The sequence below is a fragment of the Scyliorhinus torazame genome, chromosome 6 (assembly GCF_047496885.1).
Source record: "Scyliorhinus torazame isolate Kashiwa2021f chromosome 6, sScyTor2.1, whole genome shotgun sequence".
In the NCBI taxonomy this organism is placed as follows: Eukaryota; Metazoa; Chordata; class Chondrichthyes; order Carcharhiniformes; family Scyliorhinidae; genus Scyliorhinus; species Scyliorhinus torazame.
In genome coordinates this window covers 13,278,624-13,302,274 of record NC_092712.1, presented here as the reverse complement: position 1 = coordinate 13,302,274, position 23,651 = coordinate 13,278,624, and the positions used below count along the sequence as shown (strand labels likewise).

At 63.7% G+C, this 23,651-nt stretch overlaps 1 protein-coding gene across 1 annotated transcript in view; it reads right to left on the bottom strand.

Annotated features, from left to right (window-relative positions):
* Positions 1 to 23,651, bottom strand: part of LOC140425669 (kinesin-like protein KIFC3) — a 171,649-nt gene that overhangs the window by 103,264 nt on the left and 44,734 nt on the right. Inside the window, 2 exon segments of the mRNA XM_072510165.1 lie at positions 10,055 to 10,181; positions 11,478 to 11,586. Of these exon segments, the coding sequence (XP_072366266.1) occupies positions 10,055 to 10,181; positions 11,478 to 11,586 (236 nt within the window).

The following is a 23,651-nucleotide window of genomic DNA, read 5'->3' as shown; positions in this document are numbered from 1 at the left end:
GGGTGTTGAGGTGGTGTGGTGGAGGGAGTTGAGACGGTGTGTTGGAGGGAGTTGAGACGGTGATTGAGATGGTGTGGTGGAGGGAGTTGAGACGGTGATTGAGACGGTGTGGTGGAGGGTGTTGAGACGGTGATTGAGACGGTGTGGTGGAGGGAGTTGAGACGGTGATTGAGGCGGTGTGGTGGGGGGTGTTGAGACGGTGATTGAGACGGTGTGGTGGGGGGTGTTGAGACGGTGATTGAGATGGTGTGGTGGGGGGTGTTGAGACGGTGTGGTGGGGGGTGTTGAGACGGTGATTGGGACGGTGTGGTGGGGGGTGTTGAGGCGGTGATTGAGACGGTGTGGTGGGGGGTGTTGAGGCGGTGATTGAGACGGTGTGGTGGGGGGTGTTGAGGCGGTGTGGTGGGGGGTGATTGAGACGGTGTGGTGGAGGGAGTTGAGACGGTGATTGAGGCGGTGTGGTGGGGGGTGTTGAGACGGTGATTGAGACGGTGTGGTGGGGGGTGTTGAGACGGTGATTGAGATGGTGTGGTGGGGGGTGTTGAGACGGTGTGGTGGGGGGTGTTGAGACGGTGATTGGGACGGTGTGGTGGGGGGTGTTGAGGCGGTGATTGAGACGGTGTGGTGGGGGGTGTTGAGGCGGTGATTGAGACGGTGTGGTGGGGGGTGTTGAGGCGGTCCTGGTGGGGGGTGTTGAGGCGGTGTGGTGGGGGGTGTTGGAGGGTGTTGAGACGGTGTGGTGGGGGGTGTTGAGGCGGTGATTGAGGCGGTGTGTTGGAGGGTGTTGAGGCGGTGTGGTGGGGGGTGTTGAGACGGTGATTGAGGCGGTGTGGTGGAGGGTGTTGAGGAGGTGATTGAGGCGGTGTGGTGGAGGGTGTTGAGACGGTGATTGAGGCGGTGTGGTGGAGGGTATTGAGACGGTGTGGTGGGGGGTGTTGAGGCGGTGTTGAGACGGTGTGGTGGGGGGTGTTGAGACGGTGTGTTGGAGGGTGTTGAGGCGGTGTGTTGGAGGGAGTTGAGACGGTGTGTTGGAGGGTGTTGAGACGGTGTGTTGGAGGGTGTTGAGGCGGTGTGTTGGAGGGTGTTCAGACGGTGTGTTGGAGGGTGTTGAGGCGGTGATTGAGGCGGTGTGGTGGGGGGTGTTGAGGCGGTGTGTTGGAGGGAGTTGAGACGGTGTGTTGGAGGGTGATTGAGGCGGTGTGTTGGAGGGAGTTGAGACGGTGTGTTGGAGGGTGTTGAGACGGTGTGGTGGGGGGTGTTGAGACGGTGATTGAGGCGGTGTGGTGGGGTGTGTTGAGACGGTGATTGAGGCGGTGTTGTGGGGGGTGTTGAGGCGGTGATTGAGGCGGTGTGGTGGAGGGTGTTGAGACGGTGTGGTGGGGGGTGTTGAGACGGTGATTGAGGCGGTGTGGTGGGGGGTGTTGAGGCGGTGATTGAGGCGGTGTGGTGGGGGGTGTTGAGGCGGTGATTGAGGCGGTGTGGTGGAGGGAGTTGAGACGGTGTGGTGGGGGGGTGTTGAGACGGTGATTGAGGCGGTGTGGTGGAGGGTGTTGGGACGGTGTGGTGGGGGGTGTTGAGACGGTGATTGAGGCGGTGTGGTGGAGGGTGTTGAGACGGTGTGGTGGGGGGTGTTGAGACGGTGATTGAGGCGGTGTGGTCGAGGGTGTTGAGACGGTGTGGTGGGGGGTGTTGAGGCGGTGTGTTGGAGGGTGATGAGGCGGTGTGTTGGAGGGAGCTGAGACGGTGTGTTGGAGGGAGTTGAGACGGTGTGTTGGAGGGAGTTGAGACGGTGTGTTGGAGGGAGTTGAGACGGTGTGTTGGAGGGAGTTGAGACGGTGTGTTGGAGGGAGTTGAGACGGTGTGTTGGAGGGTGTTGAGACGGTGTGTTGGAGGGTGTTGAGGCGGTGTGTTGGAGGGAGTTGAGACGGTGTGGTGGAGGGTGTTGAGACGGTGTGGTGGAGGGTGTTGAGGCGGTGATTGAGACGGTGTGGTGGGGGGTGTTGAGGCGGTGTGGTGGGGGGTGTTGAGGCGGTGATTGAGGCGGTGTGGTGGGGGTGTTGAGACGGTGATTGAGACGGTGTGGTGGGGGGTGTTGAGGCGGTGATTGAGGCGGTGTGGTGGGGGGTGTTGAGACGGTGATTGAGACGGTGTGGTGGAGGGAGTTGAGACGGTGATTGAGACGGTGTGGTGGGGGGTGTTGAGACGGTGATTGAGACGGTTTGGTGGGGGGTGTTGAGGCGGTGATTGAGGCGGTGTGGTGGGGGGTGTTGAGGCGGTGTGTTGGAGGGAGTTGAGACGGTGATTGAGACGGTGTGGTGGGGGGTGTTGAGGCGGTGATTGAGGCGGTGTGGTGGGGGGTGTTGAGGCGGTGATTGAGACGGTGTGGTGGGGGGTGTTATGGCGGTGATTGAGGCGGTGTGGTGGGGGTGTTGAGACGGTGATTGAGGCGGTGTGGTGGGGGGTGTTGAGACGGTGTGGTGGGGGGTGTTGAGACGGTGATTGAGGCGGTGTGGTCGGGGGTGTTGAGGCGGTGATTGAGACGGTGTGGTGGGGGGTGTTGAGACGGTGTGGTGGGGGGTGTTGAGACGGTGATTGAGACGGTGTGGTTGGGGGTGTTGAGGCGGTGTGGTGGGGTGTGTTGAGACGGTGTGGTGGGGGGTGTTGAGGCGGTGATTGAGGCGGTGTGGTGGGGGGAGTTGAGACGGTGATTGAGACGGTGTGGTGGGGTGTGTTGAGGCGGTGATTGAGACGGTGTGGTGGGGGGTGTTGAGACGGTGATTGAGACGGTGTGGTGGGGGGTGTTGGAGGGTGTTGAGACGGTGTGGTGGGGGGTGTTGAGGCGGTGATTGAGGCGGTGTGGTGGGGGGTGTTGAGGCGGTGATTGAGGCGGTGTGGTGGGGGGTGTTGAGACGGTGATTGAGACGGTGTGGTGGGGGGTGTTGAGGCGGTGATTGAGGCGGTGTGGTGGGGGGTGTTGGAGGGTGTTGAGACGGTGTGGTGGGGGGTGTTGAGGCGGTGATTGAGGCGGTGTGGTGGGGGGTGTTGAGGCGGTGATTGAGGCGGTGTGTTGGAGGGTGTTCAGGCGGTGTGGTGGGGGGTGTTGAGACGGTGTGGTGGAGGGAGTTGAGACGGTGTGGTGGGGGGTGTTGAGATGGTGATTGAGGCGGTGTGGTGGGGGGTGTTGAGACGGTGTGGTGGGGGGTGTTGAGATGGTGTGGTGGGGGGTGTTGAGACGGTGATTGAGACGGTGTGGTGGGGGGTGTTGAGGCGGTGATTGAGGCGGTGTGGTGGGGGGTGTTGAGGCGTTGATTGAGACGGTGTGGTGGAGGGAGTTGAGACGGTGATTGAGACGGTGTGGTGGGGGGTGTTGAGGCGGTGTTTTGGAGGGCGTTGAGACGGTGTGCTGGAGGGAGTTGAGACGGTGTGGTGGAGGGTGTTGAGGCGGTGATTGAGGCGGTGTGGTGGGGGGTGTTGAGACGGTGATTGAGACGGTGTGGTGGAGGGTGTTGAGACGGTGATTGAGGTGGTGTGGTGGGGGGTGTTGAGGCGGTGATTGAGGCGGTGTGGTGGTGGGTGTTGAGACGGTGTGGTGGAGGGTGTTGAGGCGGTGTGGTGGGGGGTGTTGAGACGGTGTGGTGGGGGTGTTGATACGGTGTTGTGGGGGGTGTTGAGACGGTGATTGAGACGGTGTGATGGGGGTGTTGAGGCGGTGATTGAGACGGTGTGGTGGGGGGTGTTGAGACGGTGTGGTGGGGGGTGTTGAGGCGGTGATTGAGGCGGTGTGGTGGGGGGTGTTGAGACAGTGTGGTGGAGGGAGTTGAGACGGTGATTGAGGCGGTGTGGTGGGGGGTGTTGAGACGGTGTGTTGGAGGGTGTTGAGACGGTGTGTTGGAGGGTGTTGAGGCGGTGTGGTGGAGGGTGTTGAAACGGTGTGTTGGAGGGAGTTGAGACGGTGTGGTGGAGGGTGTTGAGACGGTGTCGTGGGGTGTGTTGAGACGGTGATTGAGGCGGTGTGGTGGGGTGTGTTGGAGGGTGTTGAGACGGTGTGGTGGGGGGTGTTGAGACGGTGATTGAGGCGGTGTGGTGGGGGGTGTTGAGACGGTGATTGAGGCGGTGTGGTGGGGGTGTTGAGGCGGTGATTGAGACGGTGTGGTGAGGTGTGTTGGAGGGTGTTGAGACGGTGTGGTGGGGGGTGTTGAGACGGTGATTGAGGCGGTGTGGTGGAGGGTGTTGAGGAGGTGATTGAGGCGGTGTGGTGGAGGGTGTTGAGACGGTGATTGAGGCGGTGTGGTGGAGGGTGTTGAGACGGTGTGGTGGGGGGTGTTGAGGCGGTGTTGAGACGGTGTGGTGGGGGGTGTTGAGACGGTGTGTTGGAGGGTGTTGAGGCGGTGTGTTGGAGGGAGTTGAGACGGTGTGTTGGAGGGTGTTGAGACGGTGTGTTGGAGGGTGTTGAGGCGGTGTGTTGGAGGGTGTTCAGACGGTGTGTTGGAGGGTGTTGAGGCGGTGATTGAGGCGGTGTGGTGGGGGGTGTTGAGGCGGTGATTGAGGCGGTGTGTTGGAGGGAGTTGAGACGGTGTGTTGGAGGGTGTTGAGGCGGTGTGTTGGAGGGAGTTGAGACGGTGTGTTGGAGGGAGTTGAGACGGTGTGTTGGAGGGTGTTGAGACGGTGTGTTGGAGGGAGTTGAGACGGTGTGTTGGAGGGAGTTGAGACGGTGTGTTGGAGGGTGTTGAGACGGTGTGTTGGAGGGTGTTGAGGCGGTGTGTTGGAGGGAGTTGAGACGGTGTGGTGGAGGGTGTTGAGACGGTGTGGTGGAGGGTGTTGAGGCGGTGATTGAGACGGTGTGGTGGAGGGTGTTGAGACGGTGTGGTGGGGGGTGTTGAGGCGGTGTTGAGACGGTGTGGTGGGGGGTGTTGAGACGGTGTGGTGGGGGGTGTTGAGACGGTGTGTTGGAGGGAGTTGAGACGGTGTGGTGGAGGGTGTTGAGACGGTGTGTTGGAGGGAGTTGAGACGGTGTGTTGGAGTGAGTTGAGACGGTGATTGAGACGGTGTGGTGGGGGGTGTTGAGGCGGTGATTGAGGCGGTGTGGTGGGGGGTGTTGAGACGGTGATTGAGACGGTGTGGTGGGGGGTGTTGAGGTGGTGATTGAGACGGTGTGGTGGGGGGTGTTGAGGCGGTGATTGAGGCGGTGTGGTGGGAGGTGTTGAGACGGTGATTGAGACGGTGTGGTGGGGGGTGTTGAGGCGGTGATTGAGGCGGTGTGGTGTGGGGTGTTGAGACGGTGATTGAGACGGTGTGGTGGGGGGTGTTGAGACGGTGTGGTGGGGGGTGTTGAGACGGTGTGGTGGGGGGTGTTGAGACGGTGTGGTGGGGGGTGTTGAGACGGTGATTGAGACGGTGTGTTCGAGGGTGTTGAGACGGTGTGGTGGGGGGTGTTGAGACGGTGTGGTGGAGGGAGTTGAGACGGTGTGTTGGAGGGTGTTGAGACGGTGTGGTGGAGGGAGTTGAGACGGTGTGTTGGAGGGAGTTGAGACGGTGTGTTGGAGGTAGTTGAGACGGTGATTGAGACGGTGTGGTGGGGGGTGTTGAGACGGTGTGGTGGGGGGTGTTGAGGTGGTGTGGTGGAGGGAGTTGAGACGGTGTGTTGGAGGGAGTTGAGACGGTGATTGAGACGGTGTGGTGGAGGGAGTTGAGACGGTGATTGAGACGGTGTGGTGGAGGGTGTTGAGACGGTGATTGAGACGGTGTGGTGGGGGGTGTTGAAACGGTGATTGAGACGGTGTGGTGGGGGGTGTTGAGGCGGTGATTGAGGCGGTGTGGTGGGGGGTGTTGAGACGGTGATTGAGATGGTGTGGTGGGGGGTGTTGAGACGGTGTGGTGGGGGGTGCTGAGACGGTGATTGGGACGGTGTGGTGGGGGGTGTTGAGGCGGTGATTGAGACGGTGTGGTGGGGGGTGTTGAGGCGGTGATTGAGACGGTGTGGTGGGGGGTGTTGAGGCGGTGTGGTGGGGGGTGATTGAGACGGTGTGGTGGAGGGAGTTGAGACGGTGATTGAGGCGGTGTGGTGGGGGGTGTTGAGACGGTGATTGAGACGGTGTGGTGGGGGGTGTTGAGACGGTGATTGAGATGGTGTGGTGGGGGGTGTTGAGACGGTGTGGTGGGGGGTGTTGAGACGGTGATTGGGACGGTGTGGTGGGGGGTGTTGAGGCGGTGATTGAGACGGTGTGGTGGGGGGTGTTGAGGCGGTGATTGAGACGGTGTGGTGGGGGGTGTTGAGGCGGTGTGGTGGGGGGTGTTGAGGCGGTGTGGTGGGGGGTGTTGAGGCGGTGTGGTGGGGGGTGTTGAGGCGGTGTGGTGGGTGGTGTTGAGGCGGTGTGGTGGGGGGTGTTGAGGCGGTGAGGTGGGGGGTGTTGAGGCGGTGTGGTGGGGGGTGTTGAGACGGTGTGGTGGGGGGTGTTGAGACGGTGTGGTAGGGGGTGTTGAGGCGGTGTGGTGGGGGGTGTTGAGGCGGTGTGGTGGGGGGTGTTGAGACGGTGTGGTGGGGGGTGTTGAGACGGTGTGGTGGGGGGTTTTGAGGCGGTGTGGTGGGGGGTGTTGAGGCGGTGATTGAGGCGGTGTGGTGGGGGGTGTTGAGGCGGTGATTGAGGCGGTGTGGTGGGGGGTGTTGAGACGGTGATTGAGACGGTGTGGTGGGGGGTGTTGAGACGGTGATTGAGGCGGTGTGGTGGGGGGTGTTGAGGCGGTGATTGAGGCGGTGTGGTGGGGGGTGTTGAGGCGGTGATTGAGGCGGTGTGGTGGGGGGTGTTGAGACGGTGATTGAGACGGTTTGGTGGAGGGTGTTATGGCGGTGATTGAGGCGGTGTGGTGGGGTGTGTTGGAGGGTGTTGAGACGGTGTGGTGGGGGGTGTTGAGACGGTGATTGAGGCGGTGTGGTGGAGTGTGTTGAGACGGTGATTGAGGCGGTGTTGTGGGGGGTGTTGAGGCGGTGATTGAGGCGGTGTGGTGGAGGGTGTTGAGACGGTGTGGTGGGGGGTGTTGAGACGGTGATTGAGGCGGTGTGGTGGGGGGTGTTGAGGCGGTGATTGAGGCGGTGTGGTGGGGGGTGTTGAGACGGTGTGGTGGAGGGTGTTGAGACGGTGATTGAGGCGGTGTGGTGGAGGGTGTTGAGGAGGTGATTGAGGCGGTGTGGTGGAGGGTGTTGGGACGGTGTGGTGGGGGGTGTTGAGACGGTGATTGAGGCGGTGTGGTGGAGGGTGTTGAGACGGTGTGGTGGGGGGTGTTGAGACGGTGATTGAGGCGGTGTGGTGGAGGGTGTTGAGACGGTGTGGTGGGGGGTGTTGAGGCGGTGTGTTGGAGGGTGATGAGGCGGTGTGTTGGAGGGAGTTGAGACGGTGTGTTGGAGGGAGTTGAGACGGTGTGTTGGAGGGAGTTGAGACGGTGTGTTGGAGGGAGTTGAGACGGTGTGTTGGAGGGAGTTGAGACGGTGTGTTGGAGGGTGTTGAGACGGTGTGTTGGAGGGTGTTGAGGCGGTGTGTTGGAGGGAGTTGAGACGGTGTGGTGGAGGGTGTTGAGACGGTGTGGTGGAGGGTGTTGAGGCGGTGATTGAGACGGTGTGGTGGGGGGTGTTGAGGCGGTGTGGTGGGGGGTGTTGAGGCGGTGATTGAGGCGGTGTGGTGGGGGGTGTTGAGACGGTGATTGAGACGGTGTGGTGGGGGGTGTTGAGGCGGTGATTGAGGCGGTGTGGTGGGGGGTGTTGAGACGGTGATTGAGACGGTGTGGTGGAGGGAGTTGAGACGGTGATTGAGACGGTGTGGTGGGGGGTGTTGAGACGGTGATTGAGACGGTTTGGTGGGGGGTGTTGAGGCGGTGATTGAGGCGGTGTGGTGGGGGGTGTTGAGGCGGTGTGTTGGAGGGAGTTGAGACGGTGATTGAGACGGTGTGGTGGGGGGTGTTGAGGCGGTGATTGAGGCGGTGTGGTGGGGGGTGTTGAGGCGGTGATTGAGACGGTGTGGTGGGGGGTGTTATGGCGGTGATTGAGGCGGTGTGGTGGGGGTGTTGAGACGGTGATTGAGGCGGTGTGGTGGGGGGTGTTGAGACGGTGTGGTGGGGGGTGTTGAGACGGTGATTGAGGCGGTGTGGTCGGGGGTGTTGAGGCGGTGATTGAGACGGTGTGGCGGGGGGTGTTGAGACGGTGTGGTGGGGGGTGTTGAGACGGTGATTGAGACGGTGTGGTGGGGGGTGTTGAGGCGGTGTGGTGGGGTGTGTTGAGACGGTGTGGTGGGGGGTGTTGAGGCGGTGATTGAGGCGGTGTGGTGGGGGGAGTTGAGACGGTGATTGAGACGGTGTGGTGGGGGGTGTTGAGGCGGTGATTGAGACGGTGTGGTGGGGGGTGTTGAGACGGTGATTGAGACGGTGTGGTGGGGGGTGTTGGAGGGTGTTGAGACGGTGTGGTGGGGGGTGTTGAGGCGGTGATTGAGGCGGTGTGGTGGGGGGTGTTGAGGCGGTGATTGAGGCGGTGTGGTGGGGGGTGTTGAGACGGTGATTGAGACGGTGTGGTGGGGGGTGTTGAGGCGGTGATTGAGGCGGTGTGGTGGGGGGTGTTGGAGGGTGTTGAGACGGTGTGGTGGGGGGTGTTGAGGCGGTGATTGAGGCGGTGTGGTGGGGGGTGTTGAGGCGGTGATTGAGGCGGTGTGTTGGAGGGTGTTGAGGCGGTGTGGTGGGGGGTGTTGAGACGGTGTGGTGGAGGGAGTTGAGACGGTGTGGTGGGGGGTGTTGAGATGGTGATTGAGGCGGTGTGGTGGGGGGTGTTGAGACGGTGTGGTGGGGGGTGTTGAGATGGTGTGGTGGGGGGTGTTGAGACGGTGATTGAGACGGTGTGGTGGGTGGTGTTGAGATGGTGATTGAGGCGGTGTGGTGGGGGGTGTTGAGACGGTGTGGTGGGGGGTGTTGAGACGGTGATTGAGACGGTGTGGTGGGGGGTGTTGAGGCGGTGATTGAGGCGGTGTGGTGGGGGGTGTTGAGGCGGTGATTGAGGCGGTGTGGTGGGGGGTGTTGAGGCGGTGTGGTGGGGGGTGTTGAGACGGTGTGGTGGAGGGAGTTGAGACGGTGATTGAGACGGTGTGGTGGGGGGTGTTGAGGCGGTGTGGTGGGGGGTGTTGAGACGGTGTGGTGGAGAGAGTTGAGACGGTGATTGAGGCGGTGTGGTGGGGGGTGTTGAGACGGTGATTGAGACGGTGTGGTGGGGGGTGTTGAGGCGGTGATTGAGGCGGTGTGGTGGGGGGAGTTGAGGCGGTGATTGAGACGGTGTGGTGGGGGGTGTTGAGGCGGTGTGGTGGGGGGTGTTGAGGCGGTGTGGTGGGGGGTGTTGAGACGGTGATTGAGACGGTGTGGTGGGGGGTGTTGAGGCGGTGATTGAGGCGGTGTGGGGGGGGGTGTTGAGACGGTGATTGAGACGGTGTGGTGGGGGGTGTTGAGGCGGTGATTGAGGCGGTGTGGTGGGGGGTGTTGAGGCGGTGATTGAGGCGGTGTGGGGGGGGGTGTTGAGACGGTGTGGTGAGGGGAGTTGAGGCGGTGATTGAGACGGTGTGGTGGGGGGTGTTGAGGCGGTGTGGTGGGGGGTGTTGAGACGGTGATTGAGACGGTGTGGTGGGGGGTGTTGAGGCGGTGATTGAGGCGGTGTGGGGGGGGGTGTTGAGACGGTGATTGAGACGGTGTGGTGGGGGGTGTTGAGGCGGTGATTGAGGCGGTGTGGTGGGGGGTGTTGAGGCGGTGATTGAGGCGGTGTGGGGGGGGGTGTTGAGACGGTGTGGTGGGGGGTGTTGAGGCGGTGATTGAGGCGGTGTGGTGGGGGGTGTTGAGACGGTGATTGAGGCGGTGTGGTGGGGGGTGTTGAGGCGGTGTGGTGGGGGGTGTTGAGGCGGTGTGGTGGGGGGAGTTGAGGCGGTGATTGAGGCGGTGTGGTGGGGGGTGTTGAGGCGGTGTGGTGGGGGGTGTTGAGGCGGTGTGGTGGGGGGTGTTGAGACGGTGATTGAGGCGGTGTGGTGGGGGGTGCACCTACCTGAGTTGCTCGTTGTAGATCTCCAGCATGCTGAGGGAGATGGTGTAGACCCAGGCCCCACTCCGCTCCTCGGTCTCTCTGAAGAGGATGCGGAGGGCACGCTGGTTAATTCCAGGATTCGCAGCCACTCCCTGAAATGGAAAATGGCAACGTCAGTGACAGATGGAGGCAGATTCTCCGAGGCTCCGCGCCCATTTCGCTCTCGGCACGGGGCCGGAGAGTGGGGCATCAGACCCACGATCGGGTCCGACCCCTTCCCGCCATTCTCCTGGGCCCGGAGAATCGCCGCCAGCCGCTGGCGCTCGGTTGATGCGGCACCGATTGGAGGCTATGGAAAGAGGCACCCGCGGCCATTCTCCGCTGGCAGATCATGGTTCCACCCAGCGGGAGCTCGGAGTGGCGGCTGCGGACTCAGTCCGCGGCTGCCCTGGTGGGGAATAAGGGGAGCGGTCACCGGTGGGTGGGGGGGGGGGAGCTGCGAGAACTACTCCGGGGCCCTGCTAGGCGCCTTCAAAGCGGAGAATCACTCTGGAATTCCTCCAGGAAAGTACAGAGTGGTTCGCGCCCGTTTCCTCGCGGACATTGGCCCATAGCCCCTTTTTCAGAGAACTCCGCCCCCCGTGGCTTTCCTCCGGGTGCTCCGGTTTACTACCACAAGTCCCGAAGTGACAGAGCTCAGCTTTGATAATGGGCCCAGATGGTCCTGAGGCAAAGGCGGTTGTCATGGCAAGATCAGCATACCTTGCCCATCTCCACTGAGGCTTTCCGCAGCATTTCAATGGGAAGTTAAGAGTCTGGAGTCACATGTAGGCCAGGCCGGGTAAGGACGGCAGATTTCCTTCCCTAACGGACATTAGTGACCCAGCTGGGTTTGTACAACAATCGACAATAGGTTCATGGTCCCCAGAGCATCAGCCTTGGCCTCTGTATTACAGGTCCCATGACAATACCACAATATCTCCCTGGAACCAATCTTTATCCGGGGGCAGCTGATCTTCCCCCTCACGGCCCTGGTTTGTTGCGGGGGGGGCGGGGGGGGGGGGGGTCTGGGAGTGAAGTCTCGCGGCTGGGCAATTGCTATTATTAGGTGGAGCAGCAGGGGTCATTCGGGATGACGTAGGGCTGGGCCATAGGAACAGAAGGAGGCCATTCAGCCCCTTGAACCAGTTCCATCAACTTACCTCGAGATCCTGGCTGATCTGAGATCTGACTCCAGGTCCACCTATTCCCAATCCCTAAATAACTGGGTTGAGCAAAAATCCATCCGTCTGAGTTTTCAAATGAAGCCAGCACCTTACTGTCTGAGGGAGAGAATCCTAAATTCCTCTCTCTGAGGAGTCCTCTTCCTCTGTAACGTGGCGTCCAGAACTGTGGACGGTGTGACCCAGCCCCATTCCCCACCCCCAGCCCAGCTCCCTGCAACTTGCCTCCATGGTGTAAGTCTTTCCAGATCCCGTTTGTCCGTAGGCGAAAATGCAGATGTTGTATCCATCGATGCAAGATGTAATGAGCGGCTCGATCTCATCAAATACCTGGGCGGGGGGGGGGTGTGAGAAAGCACAGGGGGCATTAGTGAGCGGGCGGGTGGAGGGTGAGGGGGATTACCCTACCAGGTACCTGCCTGGGTACTATCCCTAAACACAGGAGGGGGGGTCTTCACACCCTGACCACCACCCCACCCCCCCCAAAACATCCCAACATTTCTGTCTGCTAGGGATTCCAGGACTTAAGAGTTTGGGGAATATTTGCCATTCTCCTGCTAGTCTGATCATTTCAGACCCCCCCCACCCCCCGTCACCTCCCCCTCCAAAGGGCCAGAACCCCTAACCCCCTCCCCTGCCACAGTCCATTGTCCAATCGCAAGGTGATTGGCTGGCTGGTTGTCCAATCGTGAGGTGATTCAAGTAGTTGGTTGGCCATCCAAAGCTCGAGAATTTTGTCAAACATTTTGTCAAAGTTTTTCACCTTGCACTCATCAGGTCAATTACAAGAAGGGGCTGTTTAACAAAGGGGCTGTTTAGCACAGGGCTAAATCGCTGGCTTTGAAAGCAGACCAAGGCAGGCCAGCAGCACGGTTCAATTCCCGTACCAGTCTCCCTGAACAGGCTCCGAATGTGGCGACTAGGGGCTTTTCACAGTAACTTCATTTGAAGCCTACTTGTGACAATAAGCGATTTTCATTTTCATTTCATTTCATTTCAAGAATACCGAAGTCAGGGAAAAGTCAATCCGGATCAAGCTGCCTGCTGGAATTTCAAACAATGCTTGGCTGTCAACTGGTGCATTCTCCATGGCTATTATTAGGAGCATTCCGCACCTTTGGGGCGGCGCGATGCCCGTCTGATTGGCGTCATTTTGGGCGCCAGTCGGCGGACATGGCGCCGTTTCCGGAGAATTTCGCCCAAGAATACCAAATTTCAAACAATCACAACAGTCTATATTATAGGAGAATACAATGCTGATTGGTTGACAAGTCAATACTGATTGGCTGAGGTGTTGCCATGGAAACAGCAATGGGGAACTATAGGCTCCCCAAGCTCCTGGGTGATTAAAAAAAGGTGCGAGGCGTGAACATATTCCTTTGGTTTGCGGAGAACAAGCATTTTATTAAATTCTTTCATGTGTAGTTGGCAATGCTGACCAGGCCAGCATTTATTGCCCATCCCTAATTGCCCCTTGAGAAGGTGGTGGTGAGCTGCCTTCTTGAACCACTGCAGAAAGAGGAGGGCTCATTAGGGGCCAAGGGGGAAATCTGAGAGTGGAGCCAGGGGACACTGGGAGGGTGTTGAATGAATATTTCACATCTGTCTTCGCCCAAGAGAATGAGGATGTGGGTATGGAACTCGGGGAGAGAGACTGTGAGGTTCTTGAGCAAGTTGTCATATGGAGTGTCAAGGTTTTGGCAGGCAAGTCTCTAGGTCCAGATGAATTGTGGCCCAGGCTGCTGTGGGAGGCGAGGAGGAGATTGCCGGAGCTCTGACCCAAATGTTTAATTCCTCTCTGGCCTCGGGGGAGGTGCCAGAGGACTGGAGAAACAGGTAATGCGGTCCTGATATTTAAGAAGTGCTGTAGCGACAAGCCAGGAAACTACAGACCAGTGAGTCTCACGTCAGTGGTGGGGAAACTACTGGTGAAGATTCTGAAGGACAGAATCTATCTCCACTTGGAGAGGCAAGGTTTGATCAGGAATAGTCAGCATGGCTTTGACAGAGGGAGGTCATGTCTAACAAATTTCATTGAATTTTTTGAGCATGTGACCAGGTGTGTAGATGAGGGTGGTGCAGTTGATGTAGTTTACATGGATTTCAGCAAAGCCTTTGACAAGGTCCCACATGGGAGAATTATAAAGAAGGCAAATGGGATACCGGGTGATTTGATAAGGTGGATTCATAATTGGCTTAGTTGTAGGAGACAGAGGGTGATGATAGACGGCTGCTTTAGTGACTAAAAGGCACAGTGGTGTACCACAGGGATCCGTGCTGGGTCCCCTATTGTTTGTCATTTATATAAACGACATAGATGGCCATGTGGGGGTGGGATCAGTAAGTCTGCGGATGATACAAAGATTGGCCGGGTGGTTAACAGTGAGGTTGATTTCATAGATTTCATAGAATTTACAGTGCAGAAGGAGGCCATTTGGCCCATCGAGTCGGCACCGGCTCTTGGAAAGAGCACCCTACCCAAGGCCAACACCTCCACCCTATCCCCATAACCCAGTAACCCCACCCAACACTAAGGGCAATTTTGGACACTAAGGGCAATTTATCATGGCCAATCCACCTGACCTGCACATCTTTGGACTGTGGGAGGAAACCGGAGCACCCGGAGGAAACCCGCGCACACACGGGGAGGATGTGCAGACTCCGCACAGACAGTGACCCAAGCCGGAATCGAACCTGGGACCCTGGAGCTGTGAAGCAATTGTGCTATCCACAGTGCCACCGTGCTGCCCCACGGTAGCCTTGAGTGTCTTGGGTTACAGGAAGATATCGACGCGATGGTCAAATAGGCAGGTAAGTGGCAGGTGGAATTTTACCCGGAGACGTGTGAGGCGATACACTTTGGAAGGAGTAATTTAACAAGGATGTATATATACTATGAATGGCCTGACACTGGGAAGTTCCGGGGAACAAAGGGACCTTGGTGTGTTTGTCTATAGATCTCTGAAGGCAGAAGGGCAGGTTAATAGGGAGGTGAAAAAGGCACATGGGACTCTCGCTTGTATCAATCGGGGCCTAGACTACAAAAGCAGGGAGGTCATGATGGAGCTGTGTACAACTTTGGTGAGGCCACAGCTGGAGCACTGTGTGCAATTCTGGTCGCCACATTACAGGAAGGATGTGATTGTTCTGGATGGGGGTGCAGAGGAGATTCACCAGAATGTTGCCTGGGATGGAACATTTCAGTTATAAAGAGACGTTAGATAGGCTTGGGTTGTTTTCTCTAGAGCAGAGAAGACTGAGGGGCGACCTGATTAAGGTGGACAAGATTATGAGGGGCATGGACAGGGTGGATAGGGAGCAACTGTTCCCCTTAGTTGAAGGGTCAGTTACGAGGGGGACACAAGTTCAAGGTGAGGGGTGGGAGGTTCAGGGGGGATTTGAGGAAAAACCTTTTTCCCCAGAGGGTGGTGAGGGTCTGGAACGCGCTGCCTGGGAGGGTGGTGAGGGTCTGGAACGCGCTGCCTGGGAGGGGGGTGAGGGTCTGGAACGCGCTGCCTGGGAGGGGGGTGAGGGTCTGGAACGCACTGCCTGGGAATGGGGTTGAGGCGGGTCTGGAACGCGCTGCCTGGGAGGGTGGTGACGGTCTGGAACGCGCTGCCTGGGAGGGTGGTGAGGGTCTGGAACGCGCTGCCTGGGAGGGTGGTGAGGGTCTGGAACGCGCTGCCTGGGAGGGGGGTGAGGGTCTGGAACGCACTGCCTGGGAGGGGGGTGAGGGTCTGGAACGCGCTGTCTGGGAGGGTGGTGAGGGTCTGGAACGCGCTGCCTGGGAGGGGGGTGAGGGTCTGGAACGCGCTGCCTGGGAGGGGGGTGAGGGTCTGGAACGCACTGCCTGGGAGGGGGGTAGAGGCGGGTCTGGAACGCGCTGCCTGGGAGGGTGGTGAGGGTCTGGAACGCGCTGCCTGGGAGGGTGGTGAGGGTCTGGAACGCGCTGCGTGGGAGGGTGGTGAGGGTCTGGAACGCGCTGCCTGGGAGGAGGGTGAGGGTCTGGAACGCGCTGCCTGGGAGGGGGGTGAGGGTCTGGAACGCACTGCCTGGGAGGGGGGTAGAGGCGGGTCTGGAACGCGCTGCCTGGGAGGGTGGTGAGGGTCTGGAACGCGCTGCCTGAGAGGGTGGTGAGGGTCTGGAACGCGCTGCGTGGGAGGGTGGTGAGGGTCTGGAACGCGCTGCCTGGGAGGAGGGTGAGGGTCTGGAACGCGCTGCGTGGGAGGGTGGTGAGGGTCTGGAACGCGCTGCCTGGGAGGAGGGTGAGGGTCTGGAACGCGCTGTCTGGGAGGGTGGTGAGGGTCTGGAACGCGCTGCCTGGGAGGCTGGTGAGGGTCTGGAACGCGCTGTCTGGGAGGGTGGTGAGGGTCTGGAACGCGCTGCCTGGGAGGGGGGTGAGGGTCTGGAACGCGCTGCCTGGGAGGGGGGTAGAGGCGGGTCTGGAACGCGCTGCCTGGGAGGGGGGTGAGGGTCTGGAACGCGCTGCCTGGGAGGGGGGTGACGGTCTGGAACGCACTGCCTGGGAGGGGGGTGAGGGTCTGGAACGCGCTGCCTGGGAGGGGGGTGAGGGTCTGGAACGCGCTGCCTGGGAGGGGGGTGAGGGTCTGGAACGCGCTGCCTGGGAGGGTGGTGAGGGTCTGGAACGCGCTGCCTGGGAGGGGGGTGAGGGTCTGGAACGCGCTGCCTGGGAGGGTGGTGAGGGTCTGGAACGCGCTGCCTGGGAGGGGGGTGAGGGTCTGGAACGCGCGGCCTGGGAGGGGGGTGAGGGTCTGGAACGCGCTGCCTGGGAGGGGGGTGAGGGTCTGGAACGTGCTGCCTGGGAGGGTGGTGAGGGTCTGGAACGCGCTGCCTGGGAGGAGGGTGACGGTCTGGAACGCGCTGCCTGGGAGGGGGGTGAGGGTCTGGAACGCGCTGCCTGGGAGGGGGGTGAGGGTCTGGAACGCGCTGCCTGGGAGGGGGGTGAGGGTCTGGAACGCACTGCCTGGGAGGGGGGTGAGGGTCTGGAACGCACTGCCTGGGAGGGGGGTGAGGGTCTGGAACGCGCTGCCTGGGAGGGGGGTGAGGGTCTGGAACGCGCTGCCTGGGAGGGTGGTGAGGGTCTGGAACGCGCTGCCTGGGAGGAGGGTGACGGTCTGGAACGCGCTGCCTGGGAGGAGGGTGACGGTCTGGAACGCGCTGCCTGGGAGGGGGGTGAGGGTCTGGAACGCGCTGCCTGGGAGGGGGGTGAGGGTCTGGAACGCACTGCCTGGGAGGGGGGTGAGGGTCTGGAACGCGCTGCCTGGGAGGGGGGTGAGGGTCTGGAACGCGCTGCCTGGGAGGGGGGTGAGGGTCTGGAACGCGCTGTCTGGGAGGGTGGTGAGGGTCTGGAACGCGCTGCCTGGGAGGGTGGTGAGGGTCTGGAACGCACTGCCTGGGAGGGGGGTGAGGGTCTGGAACGCGCTGCCTGGGAGGGGGGTGAGGGTCTGGAACGCGCTGCCTGGGAGGGGGGTGAGGGTCTGGAACGCGCTGCCTGGGAGGGTGGTGAGGGTCTGGAACGCGCTGCCTGGGAGGGGGGTGAGGGTCTGGAACGCGCTGCCTGGGAGGGGGGTGAGGGTCTGGAACGCGCTGCCTGGGAGGGGGGTAGAGGCGGGTCTGGAACGCGCTGCCTGGGAGGGGGTGAGGGTCTGGAACGCGCTGCCTGGGAGGGGGGTGAGGGTCTGGAACGCGCTGCCAGGGAGGGGGGGTGAGGGTCTGGAACGCGCTGTCTGGGAGGGGGGGGGAGGGTCTGGAACGCGCTGCCTGGGAGGGGGGTGAGGGTCTGGAACGCGCTGCCTGGGAGGGTGGTGAGGGTCTGGAACGCGCTGCCTGGGAGGGTGGTGAGGGTCTGGAACGCGCTGCCTGGGAGGGGGGTGAGGGTCTGGAACGCGCTGCCTGGGAGGGGGGTGAGGGTCTGGAACGCGTTGCCTGGGAGGGGGGTAGAGGCGTGTCTGGAACGCGCTGCCTGGGAGAGTGGCGAGGGTCTGGAACGCGCTGCCTGGGAGGGTGGCGAGGGTCTGGAACGCGCTGCCTGGGAGGGTGGTGAGGTTCTGGAACGCGCTGCCTGGGAGGGTGGTGACGGTCTGGAACGCGCTGCCTGGGAGGGTGGTGAGGGTCTGGAACGCGCTGCCTGGGAGAGGGGTGAGGGTCTGGAACGCGCTGCCTGGGAGGGTGGCGAGGGTCTGGAACGCGCTGCCTGGGAGGGGGGTGAGGGTCTGGAACGCGCTGCCTGGGAGGGTGGTGAGGGTCTGGAACGCGCTGTCTGGGAGGGTGGCGAGGGTCTGGAACGCGCTGCCTGGGAGTGTGGCGAGGGTCTGGAACGCGCTGTCTGGGAGGGTGGTGAGGGTCTGGAACGCTCTGCCTGGGAGGGTGGTGAGGGTCTGGAACGCACTGGCTGGGAGGGTGGTGAGGGTCTGGAATGCGCTGTCTGGGAGGGTGGCGAGGGTCTGGAACGCGCTGCCTGGGAGTGTGGCGAGGGTCTGGAACGCGCTGTCTGGGAGGGTGGTGAGGGTCTGGAACGCGCTGCCTGGGAGGGGGGTGAGGGTCTGGAACGCGTTGCCTGGGAGGGGGGTAGAGGCGTGTCTGGAACGCGCTGCCTGGGAGAGTGGCGAGGGTCTGGAACGCGCTGCCTGGGAGGGTGGCGAGGGTCTGGAACGCGCTGCCTGGGAGGGTGGTGAGGTTCTGGAACGCGCTGCCTAAGAGGGTGGTGACGGTCTGGAACGCGCTGCCTGGGAGGGTGGTGAGGGTCTGGAACGCGCTGCCTGGGAGAGGGGTGAGGGTCTGGAACGCGCTGCCTGGGAGGGTGGCGAGGGTCTGGAACGCGCTGCCTGGGAGGGGGGTGAGGGTCTGGAACGCGCTGCCTGGGAGGGTGGTGAGGGTCTGGAACGCGCTGTCTGGGAGGGTGGCGAGGGTCTGGAACGCGCTGCCTGGGAGTGTGGCGAGGGTCTGGAACGCGCTGTCTGGGAGGGTGGTGAGGGTCTGGAACGCTCTGCCTGGGAGGGTGGTGAGGGTCTGGAACGCACTGCCTGGGAGGGTGGTGAGGGTCTGGAATGCGCTGTCTGGGAGGGTGGCGAGGGTCTGGAACGCGCTGCCTGGGAGTGTGGCGAGGGTCTGGAACGCGCTGTCTGGGAGGGTGGTGAGGGTCTGGAACGCGCTGCCTGGGAGGGGGGTGAGGGTCTGGAACGCGCTGCCTGGGAGGGTGGTGAGGGTCTGGAACGCACTGCCAGGGAGGGGGGTGAGGGTCTGGATCGCGCTGCCTGGGAGGGGGGTGAGGGTCTGGAACGCGCTGTCTGGGAGGGTGGCGAGGGTCTGGAACGCGCTGCCTGGGAGTGTGGCGAGGGTCTGGAACGCGCTGTCTGGGAGGGTGGTGAGGGTCTGGAACGCGCTGCCTGGGAGGGGGGTGAGGGTCTGGAACGCGCTGCCTGGGAGGGTGGTGAGGGTCTGGAACGCACTGCCAGGGAGGGGGGTGAGGGTCTGGATCGCGCTGTCTGGGAGGGGGGTGAGGGTCTGGAATGCGCTGCCTGGGAGGGGGGTGAGGGTCTGGAACGCGCTGTCTGGGAGGGGGGTGACGGTCTGGAACGCGCTGCCTGGGAGGGGGGTGAGGGTCTGGAATGCGCTGCCTGGGAGGGGGGTGAGGGTCTGGAACGCGCTGCCTGGGAGGGGGGTGAGGGTCTGGAATGCGCTGCCTGGGAGGGGGGTGAGGGTCTGGAACGCGCTGTCTGGGAGGGGGGTGACGGTCTGGAACGCGCTGCCTGGGAGGGGGGTGAGGGTCTGGAATGCGCTGCCTGGGAGGGGGGTGAGGGTCTGGAACGCGCTGCCTGGGAGGGGGGTGAGGGTCTGGAACGCGCTGCCTGGGAGGGGGGTAGAGGCGGGTCTGGAACGCGCTGCCTGGGAGGGGGGTGAGGGTCTGGAACGCGCTGCCTGGGAGGGGGGTGAGGGTCTGGAACGCGCTGCCTGGGAGGGGGGTAGAGGCGGGTCTGGAACGCGCTGCCTGGGAGGGGGGTGAGGGTCTGGAACGCGCTGCCTGGGAGGGGGGTGAGGGTCTGGAACGCGCTGCCTGGGAGGGGGGTGAGGGTCTGGAACGCGCTGCCTGGGAGGGTGGTGAGGGTCTGGAACGCGCTGCCTGGGAGGTGGGTAGAGGCGGGTCTGGAACGCGCTGCCTGGGAGGGTGGTGAGGGTCTGGAACGCGCTGCCTGGGAGGGGGGTAGAGGCGGGTCTGGAACGCGCTGCCTGGGAGGGGGGTGAGGGTCTGGAACGCGCTGCCTGGGAGGGGGGTGAGGGTCTGGAACGCGCTGCCTGGGAGGGGGGTAGAGGCGGGTCTGGAACGCGCTGCCTGGGAGGGGGGTGAGGGTCTGGAACGCGCTGCCTGGGAGGGGGGTGAGGGTCTGGAACGCGCTGCCTGGGAGGGGGGTAGAGGCGGGTCTGGAACGCGCTGCCTGGGAGGGTGGTGAGGGTCTGGAACGCGCTGCCTGGGAGGGGGGTGAGGGTCTGGAACGCGCTGCCTGGGAGGGGGGTGAGGGTCTGGAACGCGCTGCCTGGGAGGGGGGTGAGGGTCTGGAACGCGCTGCCTGGGAGGGGGGTGAGGGTCCGGAACGCGCTGCCTGGGAGGGGGGTGAGGGTCTGGAACGCGCTGCCTGGGAGGGGGGTAGAGGCGGGTCTGGAACGCGCTGCCTGGGAGGGGGGTGAGGGTCCGGAACGCGCTGCCTGGGAGGGGGGTGAGGGTCTGGAACGCGCTGCCTGGGAGGGGGGTAGAGGCGGGTCTGGAACGCGCTGCCTGGGAGGGGGGTGAGGGTCTGGAACGCGCTGCCTGGGAGGGTGGTGAGGGTCTGGAACGCGCGGCCTGGGAGGGGGGTGAGGGTCTGGAACGCGCTGCCTGGGAGGGGGGTGAGGGTCTGGAACGCGCTGCCTGGGAGGGTGGTGAGGGTCTGGAACGCGCTGCCTGGGAGGGGGGTAGAGGCGGGTCTGGAACGCGCTGCCTGGGAGGGGGGCGAGGGTCTGGAACGCGCTGCCTGGGAGGGTGGTGAGGGTCTGGAACGCGCTGCCTGGGAGGGGGGTGAGGGTCTGGAACGCGCTGCCTGGGAGGGTGGTGAGGGTCTGGAACGCGCTGCCTGGGAGGGGGGTGAGGGTCTGGAACGCGCTGCCTGGGAGGGTGGTGAGGGTCTGGAACGCGCTGCCTGGGAGGGGGGTAGAGGCGGGTCTGGAATGCGCTGCCTGGGAGGGGGGTGAGGGTCTGGAACGCGCTGCCTGGGAGGGGGGTGAGGGTCTGGAACGCGCTGCCTGGGAGGGGGGTGAGGGTCTGGAACGCGCTGCCTGGGAGGGGGGTGAGGATCTGGAACGCGCTGCCTGGGAGGGGGGTGAGGGTCTGGAACGCGCTGCCTGGGAGGGTGGTGAGGGTCTGGAACGCGCTGCCTGGGAGGGGGGTAGAGGCGGGTCTGGAACGCGCTGCCTGGGAGGGGGGTGAGGGTCTGGAACGCGCTGCCTGGGAAGGGGGTGAGGGTCTGGAACGCGCTGCCTGGGAGGGGGGTAGAGGCGGGTCTGGAACGCGCTGCCTGGGAGGGGGGTGAGGGTCTGGAACGCGCTGCCTGGGAGGGGGGTGAGGGTCTGGAACGCGCTGCCTGGGAGGGGGGTGAGGGTCTGGAACGCGCTGCCTGGGAGGGTGGTGAGGGTCTGGAACGCGCTGCCTGGGAGGTGGGTAGAGGCGGGTCTGGAACGCGCTGCCTGGGAGGGTGGTGAGGGTCTGGAACGCGCTGCCTGGGAGGGGGGTAGAGGCGGGTCTGGAACGCGCTGCCTGGGAGGGGGGTGAGGGTCTGGAACGCGCTGCCTGGGAGGGGGGTGAGGGTCTGGAACGCGCTGCCTGGGAGGGGGGTAGAGGCGGGTCTGGAACGCGCTGCCTGGGAGGGGGGTGAGGGTCTGGAACGCGCTGCCTGGGAGGGGGGTGAGGGTCTGGAACGCGCTGCCTGGGAGGGGGGTAGAGGCGGGTCTGGAACGCGCTGCCTGGGAGGGTGGTGAGGGTCTGGAACGCGCTGCCTGGGAGGGGGGTGAGGGTCTGGAACGCGCTGCCTGGGAGGGGGGTGAGGGTCTGGAACGCGCTGCCTGGGAGGGGGGTGAGGGTCTGGAACGCGCTGCCTGGGAGGGGGGTGAGGGTCCGGAACGCGCTGCCTGGGAGGGGGGTGAGGGTCTGGAACGCGCTGCCTGGGAGGGGGGTAGAGGCGGGTCTGGAACGCGCTGCCTGGGAGGGGGGTGAGGGTCCGGAACGCGCTGCCTGGGAGGGGGGTGAGGGTCTGGAACGCGCTGCCTGGGAGGGGGGTAGAGGCGGGTCTGGAACGCGCTGCCTGGGAGGGGGGTGAGGGTCTGGAACGCGCTGCCTGGGAGGGTGGTGAGGGTCTGGAACGCGCGGCCTGGGAGGGGGGTGAGGGTCTGGAACGCGCTGCCTGGGAGGGGGGTGAGGGTCTGGAACGCGCTGCCTGGGAGGGTGGTGAGGGTCTGGAACGCGCTGCCTGGGAGGGGGGTAGAGGCGGGTCTGGAACGCGCTGCCTGGGAGGGGGGCGAGGGTCTGGAACGCGCTGCCTGGGAGGGTGGTGAGGGTCTGGAACGCGCTGCCTGGGAGGGGGGTGAGGGTCTGGAACGCGCTGCCTGGGAGGGTGGTGAGGGTCTGGAACGCGCTGCCTGGGAGGGGGGTGAGGGTCTGGAACGCGCTGCCTGGGAGGGTGGTGAGGGTCTGGAACGCGCTGCCTGGGAGGGGGGTAGAGGCGGGTCTGGAACGCGCTGCCTGGGAGGGGGGTGAGGGTCTGGAACGCGCTGCCTGGGAGGGGGGTGAGGGTCTGGAACGCGCTGCCTGGGAGGGGGGTGAGGGTCTGGAACGCGCTGCCTGGGAGGGGGGTGAGGATCTGGAACGCGCTGCCTGGGAGGGGGGTGAGGGTCTGGAACGCGCTGCCTGGGAGGGTGGTGAGGGTCTGGAACGCGCTGCCTGGGAGGGGGGTAGAGGCGGGTCTGGAACGCGCTGCCTGGGAGGGGGGTGAGGGTCTGGAACGCGCTGCCTGGGAAGGGGGTGAGGGTCTGGAACGCGCTGCCTGGGAGGGGGGTGAGGGTCTGGAACGCGCTGCCTGGGAGGGGGGTGAGGGTCTGGAACGCGCTGCCTGGGAGGGGGGTGAGGGTCTGGAACGCGCTGCCTGGGAGGGTGGTGAGGGTCTGGAACGCGCTGCCTGGGAGGAGGGTGACGGTCTGGAACGCGCTGCCTGGGAGGGGGGTGAGGGTCTGGAACGCACTGCCTGGGAGGGGGGTGAGGGTCTGGAACGCGCTGTCTGGGAGGGTGGTGAGGGTCTGGAACGCGCTGCCTGGGAGGGTGGTGAGGGTCTGGAACGCACTGCCTGGGAGGGGGGTGAGGGTCTGGAACGCGCTGCCTGGGAGGGTGGTGAGGGTCTGGAACGCTCTGCCTGGGAGGGGGGTGAGGGTCTGGAACGCGCTGCCTGGGAGGGGGGTGAGGGTCTGGAACGCGCTGCCTGGGAGGGGGGTGAGGGTCTGGAACGCGCTGCCTGGGAGGGGGGTAGAGGCGGGTCTGGAACGCACTGCCTGGGAGGGGGGTGAGGGTCTGGAACGCGCTGCCTGGGAGGGTGGTGAGGGTCTGGAACGCGCTGCCTGGGAGGGGGGTGAGGGTCTGGAACGCGCTGCCTGGGAGGGTGGTGAGGGTCTGGAACGCGCTGCCTGGGAGGGGGGTAGAGGCGGGTCTGGAACGCGCTGCCTGGGAGGGGGGTGAGGGTCTGGAACGCGCTGCCTGGGAGGGGGGTAGAGGCGGGTCTGGAACGCGCTGCCTGGGAGGGTGGTGAGGGTCTGGAACGCGCTGCCTGGGAGGGGGTGAGGGTCTGGAACGCGCTGCCTGGGAGGGGGGTGAGGGTCTGGAACGCGCTGCCAGGGAGGGGGGTGAGGGTCTGGAACGCGCTCCCTGGGAGAGGGGTGAGGGTCTGGAACGCACTGCCTGGGAGGGTGGTGAGGGTCTGGAACGCGCTGCCTGGGAGGGGGGTGAGGGTCTGGAACGCGCTGCCTGGGAGGGTGGTGAGGGTCTGGAACGCGCTGCCTGGGAGGGTGGTGAGGGTCTGGAACACGCTGCCTGGGAGGGGGGTGAGGGTCTGGAACGCGCTGCCTGGGAGGGTGGTGAGGGTCTGGAACGCGCTGCCTGGGAGGGGGGTGAGGGTCTGGAACGCGCTGCCTGGGAGGGGGGTGAGGGTCTGGAACGCGCTGCCTGGGAGGGGGGTAGAGGCGGGTCTGGAACGCGCTGCCTGGGAGGGTGGCGAGGGTCTGGAACGCGCTGCCTGGGAGGGTGGCGAGGGTCTGGAACGCGCTGCCTGGGAGGGTGGCGAGGGTCTGGAACGCGCTGCCTGGGA